The sequence below is a fragment of the Lupinus angustifolius genome, chromosome LG01, assembly GCF_001865875.1.
Source record: "Lupinus angustifolius cultivar Tanjil chromosome LG01, LupAngTanjil_v1.0, whole genome shotgun sequence".
Taxonomy (NCBI): Eukaryota; Viridiplantae; Streptophyta; class Magnoliopsida; order Fabales; family Fabaceae; genus Lupinus; species Lupinus angustifolius.
Window position 1 is genome coordinate 1,662,734 of NC_032009.1, and position 27,721 is coordinate 1,690,454.

The window sequence follows — 27,721 nt, forward strand, 5'->3', positions numbered from 1 at the left end:
CAAAATCCAAGATATAATGTGTTCTTGAAAAAATCATGTTGGGCTAATCCAACAAGAGAAAAAGATGTATGTACTGACAGTGTATGAGTTTTATACACTGTCATTGTATCATCACCATTAATTTTTTATTATTGTTGACTTTTTAGAAAATGTAATCCAAATGAACGGTGAATAATGAAATACATGTGTATAAATCTTTACAAATGTCAGTGTATACTTTTTACAATCATCCAACAAAGAGTTATTTATCTTAGTTATTCAAAAGACGAGGTCCGAATTTTATTAAACCCATTATTAATATATCATTCATCATTTATTTAAAATATTGAAGATGAGAGAAATAAAGAAAGAAAGTTTTTGGGATGGATTCATTGCATCGAAAGTAAGATGTGGCCTATGGTGTTGACGACACCTATATTTGTTTCTTTTCCAACATCCTTACTTGCATAACATTCATTCACCCAACTCCAAACTCCTTCATCGTTCTCTCCCTTTATATTTTTTTGCCCCATTCTTTCTCTTGGGGTTATTCTCACTTTCTCTTTCTTCTCTCTAATGCTCTTCACCCTTTTCTCTTTCATTTTCTTCTCTCTTTTTGCCCATTGTTTTTGTGAGAGCTTTCACTTTCTTCTACTACTATTCTCTTCTTTCACCTTATTCACTCACTCATGCCTACCCTTCTCAATTACTCTGGTAGGTGTGCTTTTTCCCTTTTCCATTTATTTCATATATACCTTAAATGCTTAAAGTTTATTTTTTTAATTCTTTTTGCTATATTGGGTTGCGTATACTTATCTGAGTTTGTAGTTTATGGAATATGTGATTTAAATGAATAGGAAAATATTTAGACAACAACAAAGTTTATTTATTTATTTATTTCATGAATATTGTTGTATGATTTGCTTATAGACTAGAAAGCTAGTTATTGCAATAAGAAAGTTTGGATCTAGTTATAGTAATCTCTTTATAACCAATAACTCATTGTTCCCCTTTTTCCTTTCCTTTGGTGCCAAGAACATAGACATACATATGCTCAAACCTTTAATCTAGGTATATATATTGAGTTTTGGTTCTGGGAAATCTTGTCATGTTAATTTGGAAAAAAATTTGTGTGGCTGAATTTAGATTTTGTGAATGGAATTTTCAGGTGATGATGAACTCTATTCTGGGAGTTCTTTGGATTTGGGTCGCTTATACACTATTGGTTCCAATGTGGATGTGTACTACAATCCTAACAAGCGAGCTCGAATCACTGCCCCATTTATCTTTGACTGCAAGCAAGATCAAAAGTCTAGTATTGAGGTTCTTCCTGATGAATGTCTCTTTGAGATATTCAGAAGGCTCCCTAGTGCCAAAGAGAGAACTTCATGTGCATGTGTATCTAAGAAGTGGCTTATGCTTATGAGTAGTATCTGCAAAGCTGAAATTGAGAGGAGTACTTCTTCTTCTGATGATGTTCAAATGATCTCTTTTGATGAGGATCAAGATATTGAAGGTGATGGTTACCTTACAAGGTGTTTGGAAGGGAAGAAAGCAACTGATGTAAGGCTTGCTGCAATTGCAGTTGGGACTAGCGGTCGCGGGGGACTAGGGAAGCTGTCTATCAGAGGAAGCAACGATGTTCGCGGTGTCACCAACTACGGCGTCTCAGCAATTGCTAATGGATGCCCTTATCTCAGATCACTTTCTTTGTGGAATGTACCTTCCATTGGGGATGAGGGTCTGTCTCATATAGCAAAAGGATGTCATCTATTGGAGAAGCTTGACTTGTGCTTATCTTCCTCGATCACCAATAAGGGTTTGATTGCAATTGCTGAAGGTTGCCCCAACTTGACTACATTAAATATTGAATCATGCTCAAAGATTGGAAATGAGGGTTTGCAAGCTATTGCAAGGTTTTGCCCAAAGTTACAGTCAATATACATCAAGGATTGCCCTCTTGTTGGGGATCACGGATTGTCTAGTCTTTTATCGTCGGCTTCTGAGTTGTCAAGGGTCAAGCTTCAGGCCTTGAACATTACAGATTTTTCTCTGGCTGTGATAGGACATTATGGAAAGGCGATTACAAATTTGGTTCTGTGCGGTCTTAAAAATGTCACTGAAAGGGGATTTTGGGTCATGGGTGTTGCTCAAGGTCTGCAGAAACTTGTGTCATTTTCTGTCACTTCTTGCCGAGGGGTAACAGATACTAGCGTCGAAGCCATGGGTAGAGGTTGCACCAACCTGAAGCAGATGTGCATTCGCAAGTGTTGCTTTGTATCTGACAGTGGACTTATAGCATTTACCAAAGCTTCTGGATCTCTTGAGAGCCTGCAGTTGGAGGAGTGTAACAGGGTTACCCAGTCTGGGATCATTGGCGCCCTTTCAAACATCAAAACGAAGTTGAAATCTTTAACACTTGTGAAGTGCATGGGAATTAAAGATATTGATGTAGAAGTATCTATTGTCTCTGGTTGTGAGTCTCTTCGATCTTTATCCATTCAAAACTGCCCTGGTTTTGGTAGTGCTAGCATGGCTATAGTTGGGAAATTGTGCCCCCAAATTCAGAATGTCGATCTGACTGGACTTTATGGCATAACAGATGCTGGCCTCCTCCCTCTTTTGGAGAATTGTTCGGCAGGACTTATCAATGTTAACCTCACTGGCTGCTGGAACTTGACAGATAACATAATTTCAGCCTTGGCCAGGCTACATGGTGGAACCCTCGAATCACTAAATCTCGACGGATGCTGGAAACTTACAGATGCAAGCTTGCTTGCAATTGCACACAACTGCCTCCTGCTTAATGATCTAGATATGTCAAAGTGTGCAATCTCCGATGCAGGCATAGCGGTTCTCTCTGGTGCCAGGCAGCTTAGTTTGCAAGTGCTTTCCTTGTCTGGCTGTTCTGAGGTATCAAGCAAGAGTCTTCCTTTCCTGACAAAATTGGGCGAGACCTTGTTGGGATTGAATCTTCAAGGCTGCAATTCAATTGGCAGCAGCACAATTGAGTTGCTAATGGAGAACTTGTGGAGATGTGATATTCTCGCTTAATCAAGGAAAAAACTGTTTCTAGAGACTCGGGTTATATCATACATGTATCGAGCTATGATAATGAACTCAACAGATGGTGAAATCAAGCATACTTTTTGAGCATATATATATATATATGCCTATCAAGGGTGGATAAGTGACTATGGACTTGGTCGTTTTCCAGGGAACTTCGGTATATACCCTTCATGACCCCTTTTTGCAAGCATCATCTTCATACAGAAATGCTTGTTACAACCCTTTTGGCCTTCTATCTTGAGGACACTTCTTTTATGGCTATGGTTCCCTGAGAATACAGTTACTAAGTCCTGGTTAACGTTTTCCACTGCTTGATATGCATTGCTTATGTTAGGTCTTATTTTGTACCAGTTGGTTTATCCATTTTAGAGTGAGTGTTGTAGCTTGTTATACATTGCTATGATGTTACCTAAGACTTAAGCTTTAGTTCAAATATTTTCAAGCCTATTGTCAGTGTGGCTGTGTAGTTCAATTCTAAGGGTAGGTGTCTCATATTCAAGGGCTTTGGTGGTGGTAGATCATTTTTTTGATCTGCCACAACAACCTATTTTAGGTTGTTTTTTTACCCTTTTAAATCAAGTCCTTGTTTTTGTAAACTTCTCTTCCTTATGAGTTGTACTCTGCAGACCAATTGGTATTCTATAATGATAATAATAATGCAATTTCGACTTGCCCCATTGTTATTATTGTTATTTCTTATCTTTGTTTTGAATAATGGAAGTGGGTTTGTATGGAAATGATGGTTGGTGATAATGTCTACCTTACCTTGTTACGTGTGTAAAATTAGCAGATTTATGTGACTCTTCGTAGCAAAAAAAGAAAGAAAGAAAGATTTATGTGACACTGCTATGCTACTCTTAAAGATTTTCGTTTGGTATAATACTGGAATGGGCCTTTTGTGGTTGTAATATTTTGGAGTATGTGGAGTTGCACATATATTTATGTGAAACCTTAATATGGAAAGAAAGCTTTGCCATAGATTTATAAACTTATTTTTACTACACTCATTTTTACTGTTTTACATCGTCAAATAATCATTTTCTCTCATTTATTGATGGACACGAAATACGAAATCTTTTAATGACTGGGTTATGAAGTGTAGTGAGAATAATGAGTGTGTGATAATGAAATTAATGAGATAATGTATAATTAAAATTTCGTAATATTTTCATAAACTTTATTGTTCTGACTATTAAAGAAGGTAAAAATATAACAGTATTTTTAATGAAGGAAATAATTGATTTTACGTAGTTGATGCTTGTAATTCAGTTAGGAGTAATCATGCAGCAAAAAATGTGCAAATTTGAGGTAAATATCTGCACAAATAGATGTCGTTGGTAATGGTTTGGAAATATGTAACATGTAACATATGTCACTTATAAACCGACCATTTATAAATAAAGTATTAGTTTGTGACATATATCACTTTCACACATGTACGATAATTTAGTAGGATGATTAAGAGTACATGTGTTGTAGTGAGGTTAACTCGTCCTTCATGAATTTACCATCAGAACATTGAACATTAGCCACCTATCCTACCTCACTGCCACGTTTTGTATGATGAGAAAAGAATCACTGCTCCATTTCCATGGTGCCATGAATTCTCAGGTATTGGGAATTGGAGAGTGCAGTGAGTAGTGGAGTATTTGTGGGGTTTCTTTTCTGCTCTATATTGTGCTGCCCATTATAGCATATGTTAAAGAAATAGTGCAAGTCAAAAATGGTCATAATTTGCTTCAACCTATACAAAAATAAAAGGACAATAATAGTGCACAAAACACATAAGTAGAGGGTGCTTATGCAAGGAGAACAAATGCTATATTACAATATAAGGTTTTTTTCATGTAAGATCTATAATAGTAAGATATGCAAGTGATTCTTCTGAAGAAAATCTGTTTGTTCAAGAAAAGGATAATTTGTACAGGAGTTGTTATCTGCCACTACTGTTCATAGTCTTTTCCTCGAGTGACTACTTTGTCCTACTCAAATAAGGCAACACTAAGCAAAATGAGGGACTTTGCTTCACCCATAATACACTTCACATATCACGAGATAAATTTTGTTATCTAATAAGGAAGTGCTGCTAACTCACTATTGTTTAGTCAAATGATTTAAATGTCTAATGATTATGGATGTTTCTTTAGTAATAAAGAAATGTAGTAAGAGTTATGACATACTTGTAAAACAGATGTTAATATGTTAATATTTATAGTAGGTAAGACTCAAATCCTCAATTTCCTTAACACTTTGATTCTTAAGCTCTTCATCATAACCATTTCACCATCTTATGACTCCCGAGAAAATTTGATTAGTGTGGAGATTTCACAATCTGTACCTTTTGTGCATGATCAAGAAAAATGTTGTGTACTACTAAACAAATGAGAGGTTTTGGATCTCTACAGGTAACTTGTACAAAGGCATATACATAAGTACATTTTGGCACCTTTGGTGAGATAGAAACAACCAACTTTATTGCATGTTGTGTTATCCAATGAGCACTTGTTACAACAACTTACATTTGTATAAGATTATATTGATCATGGATTCTATGATGTAAAGTTGTAAACTTTATTTAAGGTGGTAGTTAACTAAATTGATAGAAACTTTGATTATAACAAAACAAAAAGCAATCTTATGATTTTATAGTGACATGATAGCCATAGCCTTAACTGTATAGTGTTTTCATTAGGTTGCTGTAATGTTGACACGAATGGCACACTTCAAACATTGAAATGACACCACTTGTCTATCAAGTCAGCGGAATCTCTTATCTAACCCACCACCATTGTTTTTATTACTTCATTTCTCTGCCAAAGCTGTGCACTTTGTTATTCAACTTCAGTAAAATATCTTTACTATAAACTAAAGTTACACTCTATTGACCTTTGTATTTTTTCATTGCTAATGATCTAACAAATTAAATTTGAAGCAGTATCTGATATATGTCAGTCAATTAGATGATTCAATACCCAAAAAAGGAAAATTTATGCATACCATTTTTAGTGTAAGATAATGTGTATTTCATATATGTTTATGTGGCAAAATAAGAATAAAGGTAAATAAAAAATGAGGTAGATATATAGATTGATGATGAAAATTATGCAGATATGAAGTTATATAGGTAAAAACATGTGAGTATTAAGGCCTATAGCTTATAAGTGTGCTCTATAATTCTTAGAAACTCTAGTCTATGTGGTGAGAAAATTGTAAGAAACAGTGAAGGACTTATACCATATCACATGGCAATGCAAATTTGGGTTATTATATCAAACCATTAATGGAGTGTATGAATGACCATAGGTAAAATGGGAAATCATTTGGGGTTATAGCTTCCATTCAGATCTTGACTTTCATTTGTTTCTAGAGGCAAACACTGTAAACTTGGTAGTATTTATTAGTAAAAAAGTATTATTGGGGAAAGAGACAAAGACAAATAACCAAACCTATAGTATTTAATGGTAAGAAGTATTATTAAGGAAAAGAGACAATGACAAATATTAACCAAAATTGGTAGTTTTATATGAGAAATTTACATTTAACTTCACTTACCATAAATCACATTATTTCTATTTTTTACTAGTTTTTATCCTATTCATCTTCAAAAACTCATTTACAAATGAAATGACAAGTTAAAATTACTACCCTTTTGGTTATCAAAATAATATTACAGTAACCAAAAACCTATGGTGACAAAATAAAGATGGTCTAGTACTTCAATAATTTGAAAAGTTAGCATAGGGTAGTCAATTCAGACAGCAAAAAAGATAAAAATAAACTGTGACTTCAGTCATTCACTCTGAAAAACTCAAGTCAGATAACCTGTTTCACTCTTTATTTTGAAAAAAATAATACATCACATACCAAACTCATTCATCAATAGCACCCTTAAAAATTCATGAGATACTTAAAAATTCATGAGATACATTGCATCAAAACTCAAAACCAAACCCTTCCTCATCCCTACTATTTTGCATATACTAACTCCTTGCAACAACAAAAACATTTATAGACTGATGGATTCTCATTCTCCAAAAGTATACTCCAATGGACTAAAAACTTCACTGGCTCTGATTCTCATCATATCTCTCACTTTATTTCCTTCTAATTCAGGTAAAAACAAACCATCATTGTCCATATATTTCAATGTCAACAACATCATGGAATTATCCCTTGGTCTAACTTATGTTCTTGTTTACTTTACATGTTTTTAACAACAGTTTCAGCTTCAACAAAAGATGGCAAGGGTCTTATTATGAAGCAAAATAAACTAGTATTAGGGTCAAGGCCTCCTAGGTGTGTTAACAAATGCTTGAACTGCAAGCCTTGCATGGCTACTTTAGTTATCTCTCCTCACCACAAAGATGTTCATATTCATAAGGCAAAAGCTCAAAGAGATGAGGGCTATTATCTTCTTTCATGGAAATGCAAGTGTGGTAACAAGTTCTTTCAACCTTGAAAGTTGATTATAGCTTTTGAGTATATAGTAATAGTGCTTAAAATGTAGTGGCTGTGCCATATATATACATGTAGTTTAATTAAGCATGAGTAGTTTTTAGTGTACCTGGTGTGTGCTATATATATATGAACCAAAATTATTGATTACTCTCTATTTTCTAAATGGCAATTAATCCCAAACAAATTTGAGTAGAAGTGTATTTATCAGTTCATATTTGGTTTAAGTTGTAAATATTGGTAGGATGAAACAGCTTATTGGTTCATTGTGCTTGTGTTTATAAGAATGAATGTTATATTCTCATAGAAATTCTCTTAATTGGGTCCAAATTAATCAAAGGTTGCTGAGAAAGAAGCATTACTATTGTGCTTACATTTACTTTCCATCGTTGATCTTATTTTTAGAATGATATAAAGTACAAAATTAAAAATCACAATCACGATGTGAGAACTACCTTTTTCATATATTCTTATCAACCAATATTGTTTAGTGATCTAGCGACAAAAAAATCGTTTTTCCCTGACCAAAGTTTCTTATTTGAGATTTAAATGAAAATATATTTTAAATGAATTTTTACCTTCTTAAATACTGACTTGACTCGGAATATTCAGATTCCAAAATAAGTTCCTGATGCCCAATGGTCTCAAAGGAAAAACTACACTCTCCTTTAACAAGTCTTACTAAGTCACCTTTCAAATCACTTTAAAATATAATTAACTATCAATATTCATTTTGTTCCTTAAAGATTTGCTTATGTAATAATTTGATCACCCAAAAATAAAATACAAAATTAGTACTCAATGATCTGATTGTGGTTTAAAATAGTTTTGGGATCATAAAAAATATTAATAAAACTAATTTGATTCACATTTAATATTTTTAGGCTATTTTAAAGTTTTTCAAATTTGTAGAGATTAAGTTGGTACATATTAAAATTTTAAGAGACCAAAATAGATATTTACTTTATAATTAAAAAAATAAAAAAGTGTGAAATATTGAGATGTAATAGAATGAAAAGTGTTAAAAGAATTGATTTTTTCTTACTAGTATCCCATACTTTTTGGATAATAAATTAATCTATTTCAAAATACATGGTTATTTTTTCCAACAAAATCACTTACACTAATCAAATCTTTTACATTACACCTCTAACCTGTAGATGAACAAGTTGTTAGTAAAAAAACTAATCTAATAAGCCAGGAACATAAAGAGAAATGCCACAATCCTTTTATAAATCAATTCACGTATTATATTTTTACATTTCCCTCAATTACATCAATTAAAATTATCTTTTTTTTATATAATCAATGATATCTTTCATCCGATGAGTTAGGAATTAATTCCTTTTAAAATGTGTGACTGACTCTTTCAATAAAATTACTCCTAAGAATCAAAACGATTTAGTAGAACCTTATATCACTTTAACATTTTGTCGATAATAGAATGTGGTCATATATTAATCTCAACTGCTGTCATTGTGAGCATTAATTCATGTTGAGAAGTACATATAACATGCAATGAAAATGACGCAACGAAATGTGTACTACGAAAATTGCTGTGCATATTTAGGAATTCGGACTTGAGTGGTTCAGATATCCATACTTTTATAATTTTATTTGTCGATCAATAAATGCTTTCTGAGTTCCCCACGACATATTCCAACCCTAAAAGTATAGGGCTCAGATTTTGGATGCTACTTATAACACCCCTATCATCAAGTCATTTATGAACACTTTTATAACAGCACTATTAGAAAATTATTATATACTTGACACTTTCGGGTAGCATTATCCAAAAGTATAAAATGTTATAATTACTATTATTTCCCGATAGCATTATCCCAACGTACAAATTTTGTAACTATGACTTCAGAATAGTCCTATAAAAGGTTTTAGGCAGAACTATTCAAAAGTTACAATTGCAAAATTTTATACTTCCAAATGATTATTAGGAAGTGTCAAATATATCACCTCAGTTTAGCATCCCAGATTTCTGTTAACCCTGGAAATTGCATTGTTTGAGCTGGATCAGTTTTGGTTCAGTATAGGTGAACTGAATTTTTTGAACAAGTCTAGCTAGCATACTCTAATTTTTACAGAGACACCGGTTATTTCATACCGTTTACATTGCATTATGATAGCCAGAAAACATGCCACATCTTAGAAGGCTCAAGGAGAACCTGCAGCTTTCAATGCTCCTATTTGTGTACGCTCGCAAGAACTGGATCAAAGAGTAAGATTTCGAAGCAGACTAGAATTCGGTATAGTCTCGGACGGTCTCCAAATAATGTTTTCTACTTTGGCAGTAAGATTCTTGTAAAACTGAAACCGTATAAAAATGTTAATATCAAATTATATACATACATAAATAGATATGAATGTCAAAATGCAGAAATATGAAGATACTGAAGCTAACCATGTGATAGTCAAGAGTATCGCCGGCAGCCTTTCGAACATCTACCATGAAAAGGGATGGTGCAACTTCATACACCTTTAGACAAAATAAAAATAAAAATAATTTTAATTACTGCTCGTATGATTTTATATTGAAAATAGTAAATACATCAAATGCAGAAACGAGTTACCTCCAACACCACAGCAAGTTGTCCAACATTACTTGCAGAAACTCCTTCAAGCCTCATCTGCGAAAACATTAATTTTAGGGTTCTGATAGAAAAAAGCAAAAAAGAATTCAATAAAACCATATACTACCATAAATTTCCTTGGAAAGTCAAGTAAAAAACCTATGCCTAGTGTAGGATTAGACCACCCAACATGCAACATTATCACTTTTCAATTACCAAACCCAATTCAGGGTCTTCCTACAAAGACTAAAATGTTACTGAACCACTAATTCACATAAACAGATTGCTAAAATGGAACAGCAGCAGTTACAAACAACTTCATTGACATCAGATGACAGTAGGGACTTTTATAATGGAATTGGTTGTATAAATCACAGTATCATTTCTGCTCTGAATCATGTGAAAAGCTCATGGCCTGTATATTACACTTCTTGGGCATATTATCCAACATTTACAAATGTGAAGTAGTATTGCAGAGTGATACCTTGTAATTGCGAGAACGGATCCTAAGACCCATTGATTCTGCAGCAACTTCAATAGATGAAATTATAACTCTTGCAGGTTTACGGGAAACAAAACGAGTTTGCCGCTTCACAAAATCCTGTTAAGAAAGCTAAAGAGTATCATTTGGGAAAATGCAACAGACAACCTTGAAAAACAGAAAATCAGAACCAACTTGCAAGAAAGCCAACTATTACAAAAGATTATGTTTGGTACACCACCAAGACTCAAACCTACGATGAAATCAGATGCCCACTAATGCCCACCCTGGCAGGTGGAATTCGAATAAGTTACACGGAAGCCAAAGACAATAGGGAACCATGAGATTGCCGGGCAAGAAGATGGGAATGGTAAAATACCTGATGCCTGTCAAATAGCGGTGAAAGGTTCAACCCTTGTGATAAGGTAATCATCTCAAATGCATTCATTATCAACGGACCTCCTTCAGTACTTTCCGACCTCTCCACAACAAAATGGTCCTGTCAAACAGAAAAAATTGCCAGTATATCTCAAAAAATGGATAACTGTTGCAAAACACTTCAACCCTAAAATGAGAATCAAGGGAACACAATTTTAGGCATAACTGGATGCAGATATTTACATATTCCTGTTAAAGGGAAATAACTAATTCATTATTTGCAAGCATATAAATTTAATCTAAGCACAACTCATGAAAATCCACAAGTAACTTAAAGCCCATAACAATAAGTGTATATATTTGCCATTTTCCAGCCATCTGGAAACAAATATCATAGCTTTCATGAAAACATTCTTACTACATTTTACGCCCTTCACATGTTATTTCACATATAACATATTTGTAGCATACCCATTCATCTATATATTTAAGAAAGGACTACTGTATACATTTGAAAAATAGCTTTTGTTTGTACAAATTGAACAGCAGACCTCAATATCATTGAAAACAGCCTGAACATCATCCAAATTCACTTCCTCATCTTCCCTAGGATTGACAGGAACATAAGATCTCTGGAACCACGGATCTTTCCTTATTTCTTCGATTTTAATCCGCTGCATTAAAATCAGAATTGATTAAAAATAATATATTAAATTTATAAGTATTTAGTTATTTACAAATAATCAGGTGAAGGAAAATTCACAAACAATAACCTGGTCCAACTATACTTAATTAGACATGAGATAATATACACAGGTAGAAATATTATGCATGTGCAAGAAAAAGCAATTATTTTTTACTGTCAGCAATAACTGTGTGTTGTTGTAGAAACATTAAAAACACCAGAAGTCAGTGAAATGGATCAAAGCTGGTATTTTAATGAGATTTTTTCCCCATGCTTATCCCAAATTTGATTATTTGCAATTTTTATGTTCCCTAAACAGGAAAGCAGAAAGAAAAAAATCAAACACATACATTGAATTTGATTAAATACACGATACATAGACCTACATCGAGTGGTGGGAACACACAGAAGGTATAATAACAAGATGTGTCAAGGTAATCAGCGTGAAACACACTTCGTATTATACCATGATGCACATATGTTTGCACTACAGTATAGTACAAATTTAAGTAAAATAAATAAATCAATGTACTCACTGTTTTAGGATTAGGATCCAGAATTTTATGTATCAATGTCTTTGCCCCAGTAGAAAACCAGAATGGGCAAACAAACTCTGCAGCACTGATCTACAGTTAACAACAAAGGTTAAGATTTATATAAATAAATTGCTCCTAAAATGAACATTCAGCCATCTCAGAAAAAGCTCCTCATGGTGTCTAAGTAAGATGAAGATCAGTAGAGTTTTACTTTTCACTAAATGATGCTTTATGGTAATAAGCATGAACATAAGAACAATTCATCACACTCTTAAGTATTACATGACATATATGTAAACAGCTACTAAAGTAAGGATATGGTAAAACAGAAAGATTTAGTCACCAAAGGCTGTTTATTAAATTTTGGCATTTTTATTCTCGCCAAAGGAACTTTTAGTTGACTTAGCAATTAATTTTATATTATGTATATCAGTTATTAAGTATTTATTCAGGACATTGTTATTAAAGTTCTAATTACTAAAATAGTGTAAGAATCCTAATACTTAATAGGCTGATTTGTGAAGAATTAGGATTAGCTTTAGATTGAAAATTTAAATAAAGATCCTAGTAGCTAAAAATGGTTACTGGCACTATGCTTTGATGGATTAATAGTTTCCTTCCCCTGGTCTTCTTTCCTATTACATTCTCTACTTAGTATTTACGTTTTCCATCTTTCTAGCTCTTTTAAGTCTCTACATGAAGAAAGGGAAATGCAGAATACCCTTTTGTATAGCATTGGAAGGTCTGCCTCCTGAAAAGGAAGATATCCAGCCATCAGAACATAGAGGATGACTCCACATGACCAAACATCTGCTGCTGCACCATCATAACCTAGATTGCTGAGCACCTGCAGGAGATTATTTTAGTAAGAACTGGAGCACATAAAAACAATATGTGTACGGGGAGCATATCTTCTGTCTCACAAGTTGTGCCACTACATGTACCATTGGTCTATGATTGTTGAAAAAATATATTAAGTTCAAAAATTAATAATTAACTATTTTTCTGACCAATTACTACTAGTGGTACATGCAATGGTACAACTTGTGGTACAGCAGATATGCACTCATGTGTACATCATGGCACTTACAAAACAACTAAATTTATTATTTATATGAAGCTATCAAATTACATCGAAGAAACTTGCAGTTTATCACAGAAAAATTTGCTACCTACATTGACTATCTTCCCTGAAGCTTATATGTTTGATATATCAATGTAATGAGATGAGAAATCACAATGGTTATCATTTGAAACATTAAATGATGAAGGAGCTGAAGATACTCTAATCTCAAGATGAATGCTTTACTGATAATAACTATCATAGTGTCATACATTGATCTATTTTGATTTGTCCATAACAAAAATTGATATGGAGAATTATTCTAATCATTGATTGAGCATATTATCCAACCACCAAAAAGAGCAAAAAGAGCAACTGATAATGGCAAGAATTCATAATGGCATCCAAGTTGTATAATCCACTTAACCTCAGGGGCAACATAATTTGGGGTCCCACATGTGGTGTGAAGAAGGTCAACACCCTATAAGAAAAAGAATGAAGGCATTAGTTCTGCTATCTCCAAAAAAAAATCATTACCCGAAGACAAAGCAACAATTAGATGGCAGTAGGATAAAAGGTACACTTCTATTAAAAAATTCTGTGTTGTTATCTCCTTTTTATAAATAGAGTACACTCTTACCTTCTTAGTCAATGCACTCAATCCAAAGTCAGAAATCTTCAGATTCCCATAATCATCAAGAAGAAGGTTTTCAGGCTATAGATGGAAAGAAAACAAATTGATCAAGATAAAAACTTAACATGGTAGCAAAAGGTCAAGAACATAATTAACACCATATATAAAATATTTTCTTTGACCTTCAAATCTCTATGATACACGCCTTTTCTGTGACAATGAGCAACAGCATCTATAAGTTGCTGAAAGTAGCGCCTAGATTCATTTTCAGAAACCTTTCCTAGCTGAACCTACACATCCAGAAACAGAGTACTTGTAAACATAAATAACAAATGAAATCTAATTTCGCCACACAAGACTTAGTATAATCATTAACATTGGCAAATTAGCATCTTAATAATGTTCACTAATTTGAAAGGTCAAACTTGGGACTTATCAAAATAAGTGTAGAAAAGTTAACCTCTAATATATCTAATGACATAAAAACATGAAATACTTACAATTTTATCATATAATTCACCCCCCATTACAAACTCCAGAATAATGTAGATCTTGGACTGGCTGGCTAGAACCTAAAATTTGTAAACAATGTGAGAAATATAATAAGGGAAAAGAATGGTTAAACTCCTGATGTCTTTGGATATCTACACATACCTCATGCAACCTAACTACATTAGGATGCCTGACAATCTTCATAATGGATATCTCTCTTTTAATCTGCAAAATGATTCAATTTATAAAAGCTAGTTGCATTGATCAGGAAAGAATTAACATAAGTATTTAGTTTCACATACTACATCTTGTTCTGCCCTAAATACACAGTCAAGCACAAAGATATACAAGCAAGCCTTTGGCTGCAGATGCAACAAGAGATCCACTATATTGCAACAAATTGTGACAAACTTTTCTGGTTTTGACCGGAGATAAAGAGACATGATTACCATAGAACGTTTATACACTAGCATTCGAATGCATTCCACTTATAGTGCAATTTTTAGTCTCAGCTTTTAGCTCCACAAAGATTTGTAACTGAGAAGCCATTTATGTGCTGATTTATAACTTCGTACTAGCATTAGCATTCTAGAGTCAACACAAGATAGCTAGACCATTAGGTTCAGTAAACTAGATCCCTTTTTAAATTATGTTCAGAACCCCTATAGCCTTTTCATGTTCTCCAGCTCAAGTCATCAGGCTTTATATCTTAACTGAAATGACATATAATCACATCATTTAGATTGAATTTATTGCTTCATAATGGTTCTTGAACAAACTTGAATACATGATTGCAATGGGAACGAGCATTGCTACAAGTATTGGAATAGGAATTCTTCCATCGCAAATGGTGTCATCCTAAATTACTCTTTGTTTTTAACTTTTCATATACTAATTAAATCATACTCATACCAAGCATAAAAATAGAATGTAGTCATTGTTTCATTCTGGACTTAGGATCCATACCAAACAAAACACATGAATGAAAACTCTATTCCATTTCATTCCTTCACAACTATGCCATCCAATCAAACATGAGTACATGACCTTGGTTCATTTCATTCCTCTTAGGTATATTATACTGAGGTGTAAAAAAAAGAGGGGTACCGTGTATAGTTCCACTAAACCTCATGGGATATATATCAGTGTAATTTACTCTCCATTTTACATCCATTTAGGAATACAATGAAATGCTACGAAAGACTACCTACTACAAACAACGGAAGTTGGTTCAAGTAGTATATGTTTGATTCCCCTTAAGCAAGGTCTCATATTCAAGTCATGTGGTCGGAAAAAATTCCCGTTGGGAGAGCTAGCTCCACAATATTGTAGATGTTTCCGACTTAAACAGGATCATCTCCCATGGACTACACCCATGGTCTAGACCGAAAAAAGACTACCTAGTACCTACTACAAAACCCACAATAATGGGTCCAATCCTCCACTACACACGCATATACCAGGAGGTTTAAAGCACAAGAGTACCCTTTTACATGAGAACTTCATGAACAATTTGTAAGAAAGGTTTAATCTCATGCTTGTTATTTCAGCTATATATCTTATGGTATTAGAAATGTAAGGTATAAATTTGCATGAACACCAACCACAACATACTAAAAAGAATCATTTCTATGAGAGCTGAAGATCAAAAAGGGAAGGTAAAGAAGGGGGAACCTGTTCAACCATTTTGTGCTTGAGAATGGTTCTCTTAGCCATAACTTTAATAGCCACACTCTCCCCTGTTTCCGTGTTTTTGGCGAATTTAACCTTAGCGAATGTGCCTTCACCAATAGTTCGACCCACCTCATACTTCCCAATCTTTCTCCTCACCTTCTTCATTTTTCAATGTTCATTTATCACACAAATCCTCAATTCAGTTGGTGACCTAAAAACTCGAAAAAATTCCCAAAAAATGGTTAACAGAACAGAAGCACAAACCGAAGTTGAATTTCTATTCAGGTTTTGAAGAAGAAAGAAGGAAAATGACTGAGAAACAATTGAGATTAATGGATTTTGAAATTTGAATTCAAAATTGAAGAACCTGATCCTTCAATGCAAAACTCGCATGAGAGGTGAGGAATAAGAAAGGAAACAATTGAAGTTGAAGTTGAAGTTGAAGTTAAAGTTGAAGGAAGAAGAAGATAAATATTGTTGTATTCTAGAAAATTCGAAAGATGACGCATAAACACGATGAACTTAGCAAGGGCCAAGGTGTATGTTATTGACGCCACTCCCTTTTGTTATTCTCATGCAGTAGTTTCAGGTTTTCTCTATTTCACTTCATCATTTTCAGAATAATATATGAGTATAAAATTTGTGCATTGACAATGTAAAGTTTTTTAAACTGTCAGCATATTATTCATCATCCATTAATTTGTATTATTGTTTTTTTTTTAACAATCATAGTTAATAAATTAATGGTGGATGATTGACTAACATTATAAAAACATTTACACTGGTCAATATACACATATTAAATCCATTATATATATGATTTTTCTATTTAAAGCAGCATATTATTCATATTTATGTATATATGTATGCACAAATTTTTTTAAATACATATAAAATTCCGTGAATTATCTATCATTCATTTATATTAATTTTATCCAAGAGTTAATAATAATTGAAAATGAATAGTAGAATAACATGACGTAACATTTCTTCTCATAGCATAAAAACTGATAAGACCACTCCATACATTTTTTTCCTCTTAAGATGAGTTTGTGGATGCTACTGATGATGTATAGTTAAAGTATATTTAAGATATATCTCAATATGCTTGACATGATTAAGGATCTTATTATATCTTGTGAGTTTATTATATTATATTTTTTAATAGTCAGTTTTTTATGTATGTATTAAATAAGCATTTTTATGAAGCTCGTTTTAACAATGCTAGTATGCTACCAACAATGTTACATATTTTTACATGAGGGCTTAACGTTTTCTGTATATTCGTCCATTTTTATTAACATTGAATTTATTTTAAAGAGATAATTATTGAAAGCATTTTTTGGAAAAGATTAATATCCATATGACAACTAGAAAATAGGATGGTAAAAATACAGTATCCACTAAAATATTTGTATTGGATATCTGTAAAAATAGTTTATAAGTGACAATGGGTATTATAATATCGTCTCGCTGGTATTCGCATATTTATAAATTTATTTTTAATTAAATAATTTATATATTAAATTTTTTATTACTTTATAATTATATATTATCTATTTTATTGTTATTTTATAAGGAAATTTAGTAATTCAAATATTATTCATGTAATAATTATTTTATATATATTGATTATTAAAAAATATAAAAATATATATTCAAACCTAAAAATTCATTCGGCACCCATAAAATACTCGCTATCCATGTGTGTACTTACAAATTGTGTGAGTCTGGAAATGAGAAAGCACTATCTGAATCCATTCACCCTTATCACCATCCCTAATAGAAAACCAGTGTTTTTCTCTGACCATGAATGAGGACAAAGATAAATATGATTTATGTTTGTAGTAAAAGGTAATTAATAAGAGTGAGTTTCGTTGCAAAGTTTGTATTAGAATTATATTGATTGATATTGTAACAGGATTCTTTACTAATCAAAAAGCCAATAACAATCCATCATTCTCACGCATCTGGCAAATTTTGTTATCTTTGACTCATTCGAATTTGCACCTTTCTTATTCTTCTTATCATGTGTTATGGTCCTTTCAATCCGTCATTTGTTTATTTATTTTTGTTGGAACTGGTCCATTTATGCTTTTGAATGTGGTTGAGTACATCTGATTTTTTTTTTGAAGCATATATTGTAAGTTGTAACATAGGAATATGAATCTATTGTCATAAAGTATATCTCAAACTAATAACAATGAAGAAAAAACAGAAAAAATAATAAACATTTATTTTTTAATCGACATAACATGTTTTTATTGGTTTGGACATGCTAGTAGCATTTGGAAGGTGCTTCACAATGCATATTGTTAGGGGGATAAAGATTTGTTGTCCCAATCTCTGTCTCAGACCAATCCTATTATCTTTGTCTCTATTTCATTGTGATTGGTTAGGGACGTGGTTGAGAATATGATTGGGGACAACATATCTCATCCATTGTTAGGGGTCTCCAGTAACTTTGTGATACTTGAGCTATAAAATTTCTCTCACACTACTCTTTTGGTTTGGCCATCATCCTGTCCTTAATTTAACACATTCTCTGATATGAAATGTTCCGGTGGTAGCATAATTCTACCTATCCTTGATTTTGTTTGCACATGCTCTTCTCAATATTATCTTCCGATATTAATTATTAACTTTTAAATATAAGTAATACAAATAGATACCAAATAATATAACATAGGTCGAGTGTTGGTAGGATATCTAAATCATCACGTTTTCTTTAGAAGTAAACAATACTTACAAATAGTGTATTATTTAGTTCTGAGGCCTACAATTTTGAGGGCGTTGTGGCTGAGCCATCCATGCCTACTTCTTAATCAAAAGAAATGAAGCTGGCATCATTGGAAAATGAGGTGTTAACAAGACTTTATGCTTTTATTTGAACTATTATTTTCAGGGGGTTTCGAACTTGATCCAAATAAAACTTGGATAAATTTTGTTTTCCAATAAGCACGTGTTAACATGAATTTGATTAATACACACGAGTTTTTATTGCAAAATTACATTTTTTTTAGCATGTTAAAATGAGAGCACATATTAAAAACCTCTTAATTGTTTGTTATTTTATCGTGAAATATAATTATTCAAAAAAAAAACAATATTTTGATATATATGATAGTTCATAGTTCATAGTTCATTCATTTCAATTATTTTGATATTTTGACTTTTTATCACGTTCCATATCTTTAGTTTTATATAATATAATCAAAATTAAATGAGTTACATGTATTTTTAAATATACTCTTATGTATTTAAGCATTTTTTTCCTCTGACATAATAATCAAATTTAACTCCCTTCCGGATTTTTCTCCATTTTTTAATGTATTAGTCTCTTGGTAATTTTTTCAATACACATGTCAAATTGTGAAGAAGACTTTCTTCACTTTCCAATGTACTATTCTCTTAGTAATTGTTATCTTATACAATTTTTCTTCCAAGGATATGAAAATTTAATAGGAAAATTTTAGTTGAATTATATTTAATTTTTATATCATTGGTTGACTTCTTAAATTCTATATAACCTTAAAGATCAAAAGTTTTGAAATTGAATTAACCTATTATAAAATAAGCTAGTTGAATTAAGCTTGAGGATATCTCATTATCAGAGTTGACAATGACATGAGCTTAATGATTAGAAATTATTTGGCTCAATCTTAACCCAATAAGAAAATGAGTTTATTTTGGTGACTCAAGCTTTGTTGTGTATTGTAAGTTATTTCAAAAGTTTGAAGCCTTGTCTTACTTAATCTTAAAACGATCTAGAAATTATACACTAAAATTGATTCTGAAAATTTATATACAAAATTTAGTGATGATATTGGTATATTTGATTTTTGTGTTTTTTTGTTTCAAAAAGTAGGTGTAGAAATTTAAATAAATATATAAATCAGATACGCAATAGTAAAAAGTAGGTGTACCAATATATTACATGATTGTTCATATTGGTGGGTGTTGAATATAATTACTATAATATTTAATTAGTGAAAGAATGTTTTGTGACTTTGTCACATGAAATAGTAAAAAGATTATAACATTATTATTATTTTTAGGTAATGAATTAATCTTTTTGGGAAGGATTATCGCTCATAATAAATGTTGTTCACAAAAATTGACACATAGTCTTCCTTTTTTAGTCTTCATATAATCTAGTAAGACTTTACACTATTAAATTAACAATTTGTTTATATTATTGATTTATTTATGAGTATTTGCTTTCTTTTCAACTAATTATCTTTTACCCCTTTATAACTATTTTTTTGCGCCATTGTTTATAAGTGTGTCGTTTTCTAAAAAATGTTCTTAATAACTATAGTTTTTTAAATTTAAAATAGTACCATTTAATTATTCTTTTCACAATTACTTGTATATCCTGAAATAACTATACACTCTATTTGTTGAGAGATAAAACAACTACTCCTCTAAGTTGAAATAAGAAAAGATAAGAACACATACAATAGGTAAATGATTAACAATTTTGTCAAAATCATAAGACATCAAAACAATTCTATCAATGTAACAAAATCATAAACTACACAAAATTGAGTGGAAGAAGTATAAGGTTTTTTTATCCTCTAAAATGGTGAGAAAATGTTGAAAATATAAATCTATCACTTATAATTTTTCCGTGCAAAATTATTTTTTACGAATATAATATCAATACATCATCATTGTAAATATGTAGTGACATTGTAAGAAAGCTCTTACAATATATATATATATATATATATATATATATATATATATATATATATTCTTTATCTTGGACCACAAGGACCAAATTTAAGAGAATTCTAAAAATAAAATCATATTATTGTATGAAAATAAATAAAAAACTTGACTGTGAAATATCCAACACATTAAGAGTCATGGTATTTTAATACTAATCAATATTGAGGCTAACATCACTAAATATTGAGGTTAGGCAATAGAAAAAGAATCTCGTGGATTGTCTAGGAATAATCAAAACCAAAACATGATAAGGGTATTCTATTATGAGTTTTGGTGTTTTCTTTATGGATATTCTATTACACAAAGTTAAATAATGTTCTTTGAACATGCAAGTGAGTTTTGGGGCCTTGATAAATGATAACCAGTAATGTGGAATCTCTGCACTGTTAATATGCCATTTAGATTGAGACTTTTGATGGCAGTGATGGCTCTGTTTTGTTCACTTTAAATTGCAACTTGTATTCCAGCTCTTTAAATGTAAATATTTTTTATTTTCTGGGTCCCCTTTAATTTAATTGAAGTTTATATTGTCCCTAATAAATAGTGCTTTGTGTATTTTAAAATCATTTAACCACGAGACATAATTGAATTTTTCCTTTTCAACATAATTAAATTTTACCTTCAACATTATTTTGAAATCATAAAGAAAACCATTGTACGTTTCAACTAGGGCCCGGAGATAGATACTTCAATTGGCAAGCACCATTATATATATGTAACTTACTATAATGGGAATACAATAAAAGAAATGATGAATCTTCTTCTGCATTAAAGAGGCTCTTGGAATCTGAGTTGCATTGTTATATTTACGAGTATAAAAGTTCAGTGTAGTCTTTTTTGTCCATTCGATTTTTCTATGATGAAAGGTTAAGATGTAGAGTAGTTTTTTTCCACTTACTCTTAATTTAAAAATAAATAAATTACGGCCTTACAATAATATAAGTCACAATTAGTACATATATACTTAACATATATAACAATTTAGTAACATGCATATAATGTGTGTATATATAGTAACATATTTATCATTACAATTCACAATTAATAAACATATAACAATACATGTATGCTAATTTATAGTATATGTTAGTATCAAATCTAATGCAACAAAATACAAATCATCTGGCACCAAGAAAATATTATATATATATAACAATTTAGTAAGTAGTAGCATATATAACACTAACATAAAAACAATTTAATAACATATATATAACACTATAACACACAATTGATAGTTTAAATTACAAAATTGGTGGAAGAATTCTCTAGTACCTACTTTTTAACATGCGGTTCAATTTCGTTCCAATAGTTCCTAAATTTATAAAATTATTAACTGACCATAAATGTTTTTCTAAAAAAATAACCGAATTGCAAAATCGAGCCGAACCATATTTTATAGTTTGGTTCAATTCCATTAGTCTTGTTGTTTAAACTGTAACTACTTATGCCTAAGAAGGGGGACCAATAATATTCCCACGGCGTTGTTGAACCAAGACTCATAATCTATGGGCCAACCCAACCCAAGCTCCGGTGAATGAAAGCGACGTCAAGCTTTCTAAGCCTCACCAGTCACTCTTCAAATATCTCTTCTCTCTCTCTTTCAGCTTTTGATTCATATCATTTCCATCAAGATACTTTAAAACTAATCACGTGATGCCATTCATCACCACCGTCCAATCCAATCCCCGCGTAATCAAACGGCTCTTATTTCACGTGACGTCCCATGCGGGTCCCACTCTGAACCCGATTTTTTTCCACACTGCATCAGCATCAACATCAACGGTCCAGATTAATTCTAACGTTCGTTAATAAAAATCACTTCCCATCTTCCTCACTACTACGATAGATTGTGCAAAAAAAAAAAAAAATCTCATCACTTTCGCATTTCATCGATTTCTCTTCAAAGCTCTGATTTTTAGGGTTTTAGAGAGAGAAAACCAGATCCATGATAACTATGATTCTTCGAAGCGCGTCCACGCCGATTCTCAATTCATGCATTCCTCACTCAAAGGATTCATCTCCCGAATCTGAAACCCTTCATATCCCCAGAACTCGTTCAATCACTCTCTCAGCTTCATCCACTTCATTGTTGTCTCCGATTGAGGGTTCCGTTAACAGAATGACGCGGGCGCTGTCGGAGACGGATCTTTCCTCTGTTCCTAACCGGAAAATTTTCAACGAGGAAGAGAGTAAGGGATTCAGTGCTTGTTCCAGAACGGTGTCGTTTGGTAATGCTTTATTTTCTTTCTCTGAAGTGGAGGAAGAGGAGGGTGAGGTTGAGGGTGGAGGTGGAGATAGAGGTGGATGGAACAATAACGATGGTGGAAGTTCAGGGTTTTGGGATTCGAATAACGGGAATGATAGCACAGATTTGTATTACCGAACAATGATTGAAGCCAATCCAGGGAATCCACTTTTTCTTAGCAACTACGCAAGGTATTTGAAAGAGGTAAGCAAAAAAGGCTATAACTTTTTTTAAGTTTCTATTTTTGGTTGATAAATATTTAAACTTTATTTGTACCTATTTATGAAAAACATTGAGATTGTGTTGATTTGGTTTTTTGGGTGATGAACAGGTTCGTGCGGACTATGTTAAAGCAGAAGAGTACTGTGGGAGAGCTATTTTGATAAATCCAAATGATGCAAACGTGTTGTCTATGTATGCTGATTTGTTATGGCAGATCCATAAGGATGCTCCTCGAGCTGAGACTTATTTTGATCAAGCAGTTCAAGCTGCTCCTGATGACTGGTAAGTAACAAACATCTATTTTTAGTTATTTGTAATTATAAGATGAATTGAGTTCTTAAATTTAATTTAGTTTCATATTAAACACGAGTTTCATACCAGATTTCATTTGTATATAAAAATGAGTTCTTATATAGAGTTATTGACAAACTGAAATGCATGGTTTGGTTCAATAATTGGGATGGGGTGACCCGAAATCAGAATTTTGGTTTGGTAATAAGTAATAATTGAGTAAGCTAATGTTTTCTTTATTTGTTGCAGTTATGTTCTAGCATCCTACGCTCATTTCCTATGGGATGCTGAGGAAGAAGATGAAGTGGAAGATTCTTCTGTAAAATCTCCCAGTCTCTTCCATGGAGCTGCTGTTGCTGCTTCTTAAACTGCTGCCTCCTCTGGTGTTTGGCTTTCATATGACTTTCTAACTTTTGTTGTTATTTACCTTTAACCTTTCCTTGTAACTTTTTATGGCCGACGAAAATAGTTGTAATGTTTTTTGTCCTCTTGTCATCAATGTAGATTCATGTATGAATAAAAAATATAGGGGACGCTTTCTTTTTCTTTTGTTTGATTTGGTCAAATCTCTTTTATGGCATACTTCATACTTGTATTAATCGTTATGGCAGTAATAATAATGATACTTGCACAATTTTGAAGTTATTCACACGCGGCTAGAAGGTGGCCGTTTTTTTAATATATTTTTAGGCAGCTGTCATAACGTATAACGTAAGGACAAATCAAAATCCACGGTTGCAAATAATGTTTGGTAATGTAGCATTTGTTGACTCGTGCTTTATTTTATGGAACTGTCATGAATATTCAACCATTACCATTCAACCTTTAAACAGAAGGTTTAGAGATGGACTGCAATCTTGCCAATGAGAGAGGAAGAAAGTTGCAAATTTTAGAATTGTGATGGTTAGTAATCCCTAGAAAAGAGTATGTCGATTGACATATTTTAAATTTCATTCACAGGACAAAATTACAACAGTACATCTAGGTTCCTAGAAGTTTCCTATTACTCTCGTTTCTCATGTTCTGGCATGGTGAGTTTTGGCACTTGTAATCTTAGAGAGCAAATGTGACACTATCTAGTTGGGGCAGCAGAGCTATTGTTTTGTTGTCTTTGGGTCTGTTTCCAAGGTATTTTTTGGAGGGAAAATGAGTGAAGAGTAAGACTTATGAGTTATGAAGGAATTACACTCACAAGAGAGTTCAAAAGCCTTTATCTCTCCCTCACCCTCTAAAAACTAACTTGCAAACAAGCCAATTAGGTCTACAAATGAGTTCGACACAGTTACTATCACTCACTTGGTTTAATACAGCGGAACTAGACCCTCATAATATCCAGAACCAGCCAAGGACTGAACCACCAACCAAGCCGAACCCAAGGAACACAGTCATCACAATAGCAGATAACTCTGATTCTGAGAAGGGGACTGATTTGGGCGTTAGTATCATAAGTACACTAGTGAAGTATCCATTGGTAAATCCAAGAAGAAATGTGAGAACCATCATTGGTACTTCTGTTTTCAGCCACTTGGGGCCATGAAGACAAACTATAAAGAGTGGATAGAATAGTAACCTGGCAGTGGAGGCCCATATTGCCTTTCTGATAGATTGCAGAACATGGAATGCAGTTAATGACTTTCCTAGTAAATCAGCAAAATTATAAACTGTTATCAGTAAAATAGGATACCAATCCTTCATAACCTTGGATACCAGATCTTCTGCAATAAATCCTGGGAAAATAGACAGAGTCACTACATAGATTATGAAAATTCCAAAAGCTGGCCCCTTAATTTGTCCCGCCACTGCCCAAAATTTTGTCCCTGAGCATAAAGTGTTCTCCTGAGGAAGCATCTGCTGATAGTGCTGCATGACTGGTAGCTTGTACTGCAAGTTGCTGAGAACAATGCAACACAGGAGGAAAATTGTGGCAGCCATAAAGTACAAGTGAGCACTTATTTGGAGGCCTTTTGGGGTTTGTGGGAGTGATGCCTTGGTGATTATCCTCAAGATTGAAATTATGATACCTGTCCTCCAGAATAGACGTTTAGTAGTAAATAAGCAATTAAGCATGAACTTTGACCGCTGTTGCGCATCAAAGATAAGCCGAATCAGCTTTATATAGAATATAGATTAGTGAGATTCAAATTGATTACAGAAACGGCTTTAACTGATGAAAACTAGAGGCAACCACCAAAGACATACTTGTATAGTTGTATGTATACATTACCAGATTTCTATCCTACAAAATACATCTTAGTTTAAGCAAGAAAAGCTGCAACTGTCTCTCACAGCTATATTTAACTTTGTTGAACGAGTAATTAAGTGGCCCTTAATGATATAAGTTCTTGCATGGTTTCACCATATGAATAGGATTGTCTAAAGATGAAAGAATATGCTAAAGACAAACAATATATTGTCATATAAGTATAATACAGGACCATGCGGAATCTGCTTTGCTTTTTCTCTCCCTTAAAAATTCAAAAGCTTGTATATACTTCGAAGACTTAAAAGTATACATTGTTAACTTGTTTAAAAATTGCTCTATTTTTTATATGCTGAATTCCTATATTAGTTGGAATTTGTTCATATATGGAAGAACATAATCTGCATGTTTATAATAGAAAAAATGGAAGCAAAAGTGAAGTTTGAGGACACAGAAATTGCCTTGTACCTGAGGAAGCAGTTCCAGCAAAAACAGCTTGCATATACTGTTTTGGAAGCTTTCCAGCTGAACCTATCAAGCTTCCAGCAACCAAGCCATCTGCTAAACCACATATCACCACTGCTGCAACAGTCAAACCACAAGATCTCTCTTTAAGCTTGGTGCTGCCGGAGGTCCAATCGACGACCGAAGTTATCGTGAGAGACATAACAAACATAGAGAATCCCAAGTTCATTCTCATCCTCATTGTTGTTTTACTCCAACCTCCCCAACTCATCATCACAAGAAGTACCATCACAGATGAAATCATATAAGCCACTGAAAAAACCTTCTCAATGTGATTGGTTGGATAAAGGTAAGCAAAGTAATCAATTGCTGTGATAAAAGCATTCCAAGGAAGCAAGTTCCCAACACCAAGCAAGAAATGGATTATGTAAGCAATTCGGTACGTGTCTCTTGCCTCATTTACATCATTGGAGACCTTTCCAGCTTCCATTTTTAGCCTTTTCCTCCTTCCTAGTACTGGTGTTAGATACTGAATAGCTCAAGTAAAAACTTCCCTACAAAGGCCTGCTAAAACTATGGCTTAAAGTTAAAACTTCCCTACAGAGGTTGGAATTTTAGAGGCTAGTTTAAGATTTAAGACTAGTTGACAGCTCTGCTTGCATTTACATTTGTGTGTGTATATATATACACATGGTCACACACTCACCAACACTCATGTGATTGATGGGGTTGGACTTTGGAATCAATATGCCTAATGTATGAAGTAGAAAAATTGTGCTATGTGGGGACAACATTGGATGGGTGATATTAGATATACCATTTGGTCATACTCATACGGTCACACATGGGTATGGTTTATTGTAGTCTTCTGTACATGACACCAAATTAACATTAAAATTATCATTTCACTATTAGTCATTAAGTTTTGCCTTGCAGCCAAGTTTTCCACAACTTGCAAAGAGATATTTAGTCTTTAGAGAAGTTAAAATGGAACAAGGATGATCTCCGGTAATGGAGAGAGAAGTTCTGTTTTTGTTTTTAATTTTAAGAGTAAAATTATTATCCCATTGGAAACAAAGGGTCATTGCATTTTGTTTTTTTACATCACTTACCTTTCTGATATACTGAAGAGGATTCGGACTCGTCAAAAAGTAATGTAAATCAATAGTAATATGCCACCAACCATTTGCTGTGTTTCAATAGTGAGAGTAGTTAATGGAGTCATGGAGAGGGCTTGGCCTTTCAGGAAAGAAAAGGGCCCCTTCCATCATGTCTTTCAGTTATTTATCTGTTCACCTCAGAAGAATTTGATACTATTTCAGAGAATTTATACAGTAGAGTTTAATCATTCCTCAGCTTGACACGTGTGATGTTGATTATCAGTCTCCGTATTCCAGGCTTTTCCCCCCACTTAGTAGTAGCTAAAGTCCAAGATGTTCACCAATTACCCTTAAAGCCTTAAAGCAGTGCATTAAGATCAGCATTGCAAAAAACAAAACATTAATGCACAACTCTGTTATGCTCTTT

At 32.8% G+C, this 27,721-nt stretch overlaps 5 protein-coding genes across 10 annotated transcripts; 3 read left to right on the top strand and 2 right to left on the bottom strand.

The window, feature by feature from the left end:
• LOC109345553 (EIN3-binding F-box protein 1-like) lies at window positions 546–3,720 on the top strand. 3 transcript variants are annotated; one of them, XR_002107424.1, is made up of 3 exons: window positions 546–693; window positions 1,148–3,392; window positions 3,424–3,720. XR_002107424.1 is itself a non-coding variant. In XM_019584640.1 (3 exons), the coding sequence occupies exons 1-3, from the start codon at window positions 669–671 to the stop codon at window positions 3,031–3,033; spliced, it is 1,881 nt and encodes a 626-aa protein (XP_019440185.1). In that variant the 5' UTR covers window positions 546–668; the 3' UTR covers window positions 3,034–3,720. The 3 variants fall into 3 exon arrangements, 2 of the variants coding, with proteins under 2 accessions (XP_019440185.1, XP_019440173.1); XM_019584640.1 differs by having other exon boundaries at window positions 1,148–1,442; window positions 1,473–3,720; XM_019584628.1 differs by having other exon boundaries at window positions 1,148–3,720.
• LOC109342121 (EPIDERMAL PATTERNING FACTOR-like protein 4) lies at window positions 6,893–7,701 on the top strand. The gene is made up of 2 exons (XM_019580151.1): window positions 6,893–7,161; window positions 7,269–7,701. The coding sequence occupies exons 1-2, from the start codon at window positions 6,966–6,968 to the stop codon at window positions 7,505–7,507; spliced, it is 435 nt and encodes a 144-aa protein (XP_019435696.1). The 5' UTR covers window positions 6,893–6,965; the 3' UTR covers window positions 7,508–7,701.
• On the bottom strand, window positions 9,431–16,595 carry LOC109345568 (CBL-interacting serine/threonine-protein kinase 24). Of its 3 annotated transcripts, XM_019584660.1 has the most exons (15): window positions 16,399–16,593; window positions 16,032–16,242; window positions 14,520–14,582; window positions 14,366–14,437; window positions 14,048–14,155; window positions 13,872–13,946; window positions 13,659–13,712; window positions 12,890–13,015; window positions 12,169–12,258; window positions 11,499–11,621; window positions 10,949–11,068; window positions 10,573–10,689; window positions 10,089–10,145; window positions 9,920–9,994; window positions 9,431–9,825 (listed from the first exon to the last, which is right to left on the bottom strand). In XM_019584660.1, the coding sequence occupies exons 2-15, from the start codon at window positions 16,194–16,196 to the stop codon at window positions 9,730–9,732; spliced, it is 1,341 nt and encodes a 446-aa protein (XP_019440205.1). In that variant the 5' UTR covers window positions 16,197–16,242; window positions 16,399–16,593; the 3' UTR covers window positions 9,431–9,729. The 3 variants fall into 3 exon arrangements, with proteins under 3 accessions (XP_019440205.1, XP_019440196.1, XP_019440212.1); XM_019584651.1 differs by having other exon boundaries at window positions 16,032–16,593; XM_019584667.1 differs by lacking the exon at window positions 11,499–11,621 and having other exon boundaries at window positions 16,032–16,595.
• LOC109345603 lies at window positions 22,598–24,174 on the top strand. The gene is made up of 3 exons (XM_019584699.1): window positions 22,598–23,220; window positions 23,348–23,520; window positions 23,779–24,174. The coding sequence occupies exons 1-3, from the start codon at window positions 22,717–22,719 to the stop codon at window positions 23,894–23,896; spliced, it is 795 nt and encodes a 264-aa protein (XP_019440244.1). The 5' UTR covers window positions 22,598–22,716; the 3' UTR covers window positions 23,897–24,174.
• LOC109345589 (equilibrative nucleotide transporter 8-like) lies at window positions 24,462–27,120 on the bottom strand. Of its 2 annotated transcripts, XM_019584687.1 has the most exons (3): window positions 26,198–27,120; window positions 24,835–25,550; window positions 24,462–24,788 (listed from the first exon to the last, which is right to left on the bottom strand). In XM_019584687.1, exons 1-2 carry the CDS (start codon window positions 26,682–26,684, stop codon window positions 24,853–24,855), a joined length of 1,185 nt encoding a protein of 394 aa, XP_019440232.1. In that variant the 5' UTR covers window positions 26,685–27,120; the 3' UTR covers window positions 24,462–24,788; window positions 24,835–24,852. The 2 variants fall into 2 exon arrangements, with proteins under 2 accessions (XP_019440232.1, XP_019440224.1); XM_019584679.1 differs by having other exon boundaries at window positions 24,462–25,550.

Coding starts and splice junctions, on each gene's coding strand:
- LOC109345603 (XM_019584699.1), top strand. CDS start 22,717: ATGATAACTATGATTCTTCGAAGCGCGTCCACGCCGATTCTCAATTCA. Junction 23,221..23,347: donor ACGCAAGGTATTTGAAAGAG/GTAAGCAAAAAA, acceptor GGTGATGAACAG/GTTCGTGCGGACTATGTTAA. Junction 23,521..23,778: donor CAAGCTGCTCCTGATGACTG/GTAAGTAACAAA, acceptor TATTTGTTGCAG/TTATGTTCTAGCATCCTACG.
- LOC109345568 (XM_019584660.1), bottom strand. CDS start 16,196: ATGAAGAAGGTGAGGAGAAAGATTGGGAAGTATGAGGTGGGTCGAACT. Junction 13,947..14,047: donor TGTATCATAGAGATTTGAAG/GTCAAAGAAAAT, acceptor TTCCATCTATAG/CCTGAAAACCTTCTTCTTGA. Junction 13,713..13,871: donor TGAGTGCATTGACTAAGAAG/GTAAGAGTGTAC, acceptor TTTTTCTTATAG/GGTGTTGACCTTCTTCACAC.
- LOC109342121 (XM_019580151.1), top strand. CDS start 6,966: ATGAGATACATTGCATCAAAACTCAAAACCAAACCCTTCCTCATCCCT. Junction 7,162..7,268: donor TTTATTTCCTTCTAATTCAG/GTAAAAACAAAC, acceptor TTTTAACAACAG/TTTCAGCTTCAACAAAAGAT.
- LOC109345553 (XM_019584628.1), top strand. CDS start 669: ATGCCTACCCTTCTCAATTACTCTG. Junction 694..1,147: donor TACCCTTCTCAATTACTCTG/GTAGGTGTGCTT, acceptor TGGAATTTTCAG/GTGATGATGAACTCTATTCT.
- LOC109345589 (XM_019584687.1), bottom strand. CDS start 26,684: ATGGAAGCTGGAAAGGTCTCCAATGATGTAAATGAGGCAAGAGACACG. Junction 25,551..26,197: donor TGCTGGAACTGCTTCCTCAG/GTACAAGGCAAT, acceptor TCTGGAGGACAG/GTATCATAATTTCAATCTTG.